Genomic DNA, 7,058 nt, shown 5'->3' with positions numbered 1-7,058 from the left:
TAACTCAGCGATTAACGGTCGCGGTGGGTCACCGCACAAACATTAATGGGGCGCAGCACTAAGCTGACCGCCCATGAGTTCATGTTATTGATTTTCGGAGGCAGCCAACCCGGTAATGGCGCAGTTGTTCTTTTCAGCCCCCCGTGAGTTCTCGGCCACAAGATATAAACCATCGCCCACTAAGCAATAAGCGCCCTGTCAGCGCTAGCATGAAAATAAAATATGTTCCCTCTTGGACAATGTTTGTGGCCATTTTGTGTAAATGGTTTGGTCTGTCTGTCGCGCGACTATGTTTTTTGATGTGAGAAAATCCTGAAAACTTACAGGCCAGCTTGGCACGTAATAATACATCCATGGAGATAGCAAGGTCGCTTGAAGGCGGCGTGGTTCGAAGCGCTGCACAGGTCGAAACAACATTTAAATATCAAAAATAGGTATGAGCAAGCGCAACACGACTGTCAATGAGAAATTGTAAAATTCAGAAGAAATGTTATTCAGAGGTTTGATTTAAATTATTTAATGCCTGCTTTTCCAGCCTTTGGTAACACCGAAATATTTTAAATGATGTGATAACGGTATTACCGTGGTGTAAACCCTGAAGTAAAACAAGGATGTGTTTGGTAGAAGTTTCCGCCCAGAACTCTAAAGGGGCGACTTGTCACGTGTAGCATCTCTCAGCCAATAGCACTTTGCATGCTGGAACTTGTAGTTGCACTTTTCACATTCTAAGCATTACCATGTATGTGACCCAAATGCAAAGCGCTGTTGTTAAAATAACAAGATAAAACTCTATGAAGGACCCCCCCCCCCCACACCGCATGGTGTGGAAGGACATTCAATGCTATAATACGTTTATCATATAGTGAAGCTAGACTAGGACTTGGAACCCCCTTCTACCTCACCTCCTGCTTGAACAGAATCACCTGAAGTACATCCGAGCCCTGAGAACCCACACGTTCGGCTCTCCCTGTGAACCTCAAAGGCATCTGGTCCCCTGCTTCTTATCTGGCCGATGGATTTGAATGAACCCTGTCCCACTACAATGCATCCAACTGGAATTGCCCATTTCCTGCTCCCCAATCCTGCCCTTAGTTCTCAGCTCTGCCCTCTGATTTGGGAGGGTGTTCCTCCTAGAATACCATCAAAACCAGAACTGTTGTTCAGTAATTGACTCCTTTGGTATATTTAACCTGCTGCACTTTCTTTTCCAGCTACGCTTGTTTGTGGAGCTTGCCTGGCCCTTGTCGCTCTTCCTAGTGCTGGTCTGGCTGCGCAACGCTAACCCACTCTACGGCCAGCATGAATGTAAGTACGGTTTATTTTGGACCTACAGACATACTGTTTAATCATTGCAGGCAAATGCAAAATAAAGTTGAGCGCAGTGGCGGCTGCTACTGAACGGGGTTGGTGAGGCAGGTGGGGGAGAGGAATAAAAATAAAAAGCATTTGAACATATCTGGGTCCTGCTGCCGCTCCTCCGTCCTTCTTATGACGAAGCAGGAAGCACACAGGCTCCCAGACTCCCCTAGCCAATCACAACGCTGCTGTCATCATCATGACAGCATCATCGTGACTGGTCTGAGTGCCAGGATTCCGGCACCCAGACAGAGACTCGTAGCCTGTGCATGTTCTCCACCCAGGCTGTGCAATGTAGCCGGGAGGAGAAAATGTTAAGTGCACATGACTGTTTGGCTGGCCACGGACGGCCAGCCAAACCGTCATGCGCACTTAGAGAGTGCACACCAATCCTACCCCTGCTCTGACCAGCCCAGCCCCACCCAGCTACGCCCTGCCCCTCACCTAAGCCAATACCGAAAAATAAAATGAAAATAACATTGAGTTATCATTTTATTTTTCCTTTCTGAGCTGCTCTGAGAGCAATGGGTCGTCGTTCCTCCGCCTTAGCAAAGGAGACTCCGCTGGATCAGCATATGATTTTATATTTTTATAGATCTCTTTTTATAATTTACAAAAACATACACATAGTGAGGTTTAATAGAACTACCTGTTGTCCTCCCTTCCTGTTGGATTCAGGCAGTCGTGATTTAACACATATGTATATTGTACCATTATCACTGCCCTCCAGGAAGTAGGGAGTAATACAACCGTTCCTGCAATTACCTGCCACTCAGGCCAGATTTGCTGAATTCTCACACAATGCAGTGCAGCAGCAAAAAATGCTGTGCTGCGTTGCGTGAGGACAGAGCAGGACAGCACCGCATCTACCGCTATGGCTCTCTCCGCCCCTCTCCTTAGAGCCAGCCCAGAATTCTGCTGCCAAGTGCCACACACACAGCTGTGCGTCATAGTGCAAGGGTGTGTGCGTGAGTCTAGCTTAGGTTTTGTACTGGAAGGGTACCCTCCAGTACAAAATACCTTGCTTATGTAAACTTTTAAGACTTTTCCTACTTTGTACATGTGCTTTACAGTTCACAACACATGCAAACTCAGAAAAAAAAGAGAAATGAAAAATATTTCTCCTTTTAAAACCTGCTTTCAAATGGCGCTAATTTTTTAGGCAAAACCCTGTCTCTAATTTTTCGTAAATAGAGTTTTGCGTCAAAAAGCATGGGTGGTTGCATGGGAAGGCCCATATAATGCCCCCTTGACGCTAAGTAACACACAGTCTATTGAGCAAGAAGCTCGCAGGCGAGCTGCCAACAGAGCAGCCATGCTACATGCTCTCTGGAATGGGGGACAGAAGAGATCAAGTACTTCCTTTTGTTTGGACCATAACAGCATCCCAACCCCTCTTTGTTCGGTTTTTGCTTGACCGAAATTTTGTGACCCTATAAAGACACATTTTTCTTAATTATACATTTATGGCAGCCAAAATTGGAAACCCAGTTATGTGTAAAAAGAAATGCCAAGAAGGCTTCCAACGTTACAGTTTGCTTTCCTATTAGTATCAATGTACCTCTTCACTTCTAAGTACCTTCTGAGTAAATTTAATGACAAATATTTTTCACCCCCTTGCAGGTCATTTTCCAAATAAGGCGATGCCCTCTGCGGGCATGCTGCCATGGCTACAGGGGATTTTCTGCAACATGAACAATCCCTGCTTCCGAAGCTCAACCCCCGGAGAGTCGCCCGGTGTTGTGTCGAACTACAATAATTCCATGTAAGTGAAGCTAACTGAATGACTCCCATGCACCTTTATTAAGCTGGAAAAATGGCCCCTTGATTTACATGCTTGCTGCAGACCTCCACTGTGTGATAAGTCAAAATTCTGGCTAGATATGGTTAGATCTGCTTTCTGTCTTTCTCTGGTCAGGGGTAGTAGACCATAATGCAATGCAACCAGGTGTTTAGGGAAGTTGTGTGGTAGCGGATTAACAGCGTTTAAGCGCAGTCGTGTTCAGAGACGGGTTGTGATTCATGCAGTTAGGTTTGTGAGTTGGCAGGTTCAGGAATGTGAGGGGCAGATCTGCGACCCTCAGTGTTTACGACTTGCAATTTGCATTTTTTGTGACTCGCAAAGGCGGTCGCATTTTGCGACCCATTGGGATGGTGGCCTGATGGGATCAGCAGACCACCATGTCTGTGACGGTTTTTTCAATAAAGCAGTTTTTTTTTAATTCAGCCTGTTTTCCTCAAAGGTAAATGAGATGCTTTTAAAAAATAAAAATTAAACTTCACTCTCATTTTTTAAGAGCAGGCAGTGGTCCGACAGACACCTGCCTGCTCTTAAAAAATATTTTTGCTGGCAATCACAAAGGGGAAGGAGTCCTCTGGGGACCCCTTACCATTCGCGACTGGCCTACCACCAATTCGAAATTGGTGGTAAAAGAGATTGTTTTGCAACCGCATTTGCCGTCTCAAAACAGTCTTACATCTCACACCCCCCTGCGACTTGTTATTAGGAAGGGACTCCCTAGGCACGTACCTTCCTGAAAGTGACTCGCATAACCTATTTTGGGAGTCGGTAGCAGGTCACTGACTCACAAAATAGGTTTGGCACATTCTACAACCCTTTTTAGCTGTCCTAAATAGGACGATTTCCCGTTTGTACCTGCCAAAATCAGTCGCACATCTGGCCCCTAAGTATTGCCAAGTGCGGCAATGCAATTTAGTATTATGCCTTTATCCCCCTGTCCGAAAGTGGATCCCCACACCTCTCTTCTCCTCTCTTCTGCAAACATTACATTCCTTCCAGGCCAGCCCACCCACTATGCAGGGGCAGTCACAACCTCTTACCTAAATGCAACATAACATAGCGTAACATAATATAACAGAGCTTAACAGAACACAGCAGAGAAATAAGAGACTCAAGATTCATCTGGAATCAAAAGCAATTTTCTCTGCAGGATTCAGTAAATGTGCAAAAACCCGTGAACCACAAGCGGATCTAGTAAGAAACTGTTTAAGTGGTCGTTCTGAATTTCTGATAGTCTGAGGGGTCGGGTCTGTCCATTGTGTTGCAGTTTTTATGTGCAAAGTTAAGAGTGGGTGCAAGTGGCCCACGTAATATGGCAAATAATTTAAATTGAGAAAACACATTTTATGAATTGGATAAACAAACAGTGAGCAATTGCTAACCTATTACTTAAATGGCATGTATTTAGCTGAAAACAGTCTTAGCCTTTTGTAATACTAAATGAAGTAGTTTTGTGCTGTTTCCTTGGGGAAGGACCACTTATTACGCTCTTGTGCTTGCGGAAAAGGCTGCTTTTTGGAAGCAAGCAGAGCTCTTAATATACACTCTTCGTCTTAGCTGCATGCTCTAAAAATCCTTACATCTGGTCTAACTATGTTGTGTTTGCTAACTATATCTTCTAACCTCATCCCCCACCTCCAAAATCACCCACCACTGAGTCTGCCCTCGCCCTGCAGTGTAACATATTTTAAATACAACAAATAAAAACTTGCTTGCCTTTTCAGACTTGCAACTTCTTCCTCTTCTTCTTCCGCCTGCCTATGCCAGCCCAGGCACAACCACCCTCCTATTCCTAAAATCAATGGCGTAGCAAGGGGGGTTGTGGGGGGGGCGGCACAGGTCTTACCTGCAGCTGTCGCGTCGTGGGGTGGCAAAGGCAGGAATCGCCATCACCCCAACCCCCGGCTCTTGCACGTGGCCGCCACGGGCAGCAAGCGCTGGGACCACCACGGGCGGCTCAAGGTCTATGCCACTGCCTAATATATCTCTCTACCTTTTCATCTTAAACTTGCCATCTTATTCCCTGTCTGGATCTGAGCTCTCCTTTCCAACACCAGAAAAACACTCTACCCGTAGTTCATCTTCCTGTCCCTCTCTCCATGATATTTACATCTTCTTTACTTTCATTTCTCTACTGCTTCAATCGTCATCTTCAGATAATTCTGCTCCCAAAATAAACGACACCTGGTCTAAATAACATAATGATCTTATGGGCTATGCTTTCACCACTCTCATGCAGGGTTGGAGTGGGACAAAAAATAGGCCCGGGCACCAAAATAAAAGTTGCCCCCTTTAGCGATCAGATAGCTAAAAAAGTGGTTATATCAGGTTTATCAACAGTAAAAACCAACCCACCTGGCCATAAAACAGACTCACAAATGCTAAAAAAAAACTGCCCACCCAATGATCTGTTAAAGCAGCCCATGGGACACTGCCTGATTGCCATATTTGCCAGTCTGTCCCTGCTCTCGTGTTTTTTGACTTGCAAAAGCCGCCATCCGTCTTGCTGTTCACCTAATTCCTTGCCGTATTGATTGCTGTTGGCTTCCTTGCTCCCCTCCATATATATCTAGGTAACAGCTTCATCTACATCATACCTGTAATGTTTGCCTCTTCCCCTTTAATGCTCAATGTTCTATCCACATTCTAAGTTCTGAGAATATGCTTGTCTGAAGATTCTCACCTTGTCAGTTACTGTTGGCTGTTCAAGGGATGAGGTTTTATTAAACCCACTTAATCTTAAATCATTTGATTCCTCGTTTTAATATACTTATAAATAATCAATTTTACACTGGCGACGATTGGACGATTGGACACCTCAACCTGAGCAACATAACAAAAGAAATTACCTCGTTTTCTCCTCCAGCGGCAGAACAACAAAAGAGAAGCGTCGACTTCCCAGCGGCTGTTTTTTTTATTCCACACTAATGCGGTGAGGAGAGCGGGAGGACTATATCTAACAATAATAGCCCAAAGGTTTATATTGGGACCGATATAATGAAGAGATAAACTATTTATTTGATATTCCTTGGCTTTGCTCGCGCTAGACTTGCCTCGCGCTACACTTGTCATTCTTCTGCGCACATAAACGTCAGACGCTGACGTGCGCTGCGTTTCATTACCACAACAGCGTTGCGTTCCAGCGCGAAGCCATTCATTTCTACTAGAACGTGGCATTCCTACACGTCACAATAAGCGCAGTGGAAAGCAGCGTCACAATAAGCGCATTGGAGAGCAGCGTCTGAACAGTCATTGCGCATTGGAGAGCAGCGTCTGAACAGTCTTTGGCATAGCGTTTCTACACATCTGAATAAACGCATTGAAAGCACAGTGCCTGAACAGTCTTTGGTGCAGCGTTTCTACACAGCTGAATAAACGCTTTGAATAAATACAGCATATAAACAGTGTTTGTCTTTATAAAGAAAAATAAGCCTATTATTGAAGTATTCCATTCACTAGATTGGCTTATTAAAACGTGAATTAGTATGTTATAATAGGTAAAAGAACAAACAACACTTGAACAACAAACTAGAGTATATAATAAATAAAAGACTGAGACTTACCTGGAAATTAAATTATATAAGTACGCAAAATGCAAAATGTTACTCAACCAGCGTTCTTTCTAGTCAGTCCTGGTGAACCGAACATAAAATGGAAAAAGTGGAAAAAAATGTTTGCAAACTATGCGAGAGTTTGTGGAACAAATCTCAGTGCTGAGAGAAAACACTCACTTTTATTACATTGCCTAGGAGGAGAAGGACAAGATGTTCTCGAGCATTTACCTGACCTTACAGCTGCGGAACAAAGGAATCTAAATGAATATGAGATTGCTATAGTACAGCTAGATAGACATTACTTACCTAGACTCAGTACCATAATGGAAAGGTACCATTTTGGCCTC

General features: G+C 44.3%; 1 protein-coding gene across 1 annotated transcript in view; it reads left to right on the top strand.

The window, feature by feature from the left end:
- The first annotated feature begins 289 nt into the window (after nucleotides 1-289).
- Nucleotides 290-7,058, top strand: part of ABCA4 (ATP binding cassette subfamily A member 4) — a 1,114,059-nt gene continuing 1,107,290 nt past the window's right edge. The window contains exons 1-3 of the mRNA XM_078650330.1: nucleotides 290-301; nucleotides 1,212-1,305; nucleotides 2,980-3,121. Of these exons, the coding sequence (XP_078506456.1) occupies nucleotides 290-301; nucleotides 1,212-1,305; nucleotides 2,980-3,121 (248 nt within the window). The remainder of the gene's footprint in view (nucleotides 302-1,211; nucleotides 1,306-2,979; nucleotides 3,122-7,058) is intronic.

The sequence above is a fragment of the Lissotriton helveticus genome, chromosome 1_1 (genome assembly GCF_964261635.1).
Source record: "Lissotriton helveticus chromosome 1_1, aLisHel1.1, whole genome shotgun sequence".
Lineage (NCBI taxonomy): Eukaryota > Metazoa > Chordata > Amphibia > Caudata > Salamandridae > Lissotriton > Lissotriton helveticus.
This window is presented reverse-complemented; position numbering and strand designations above follow the sequence as displayed.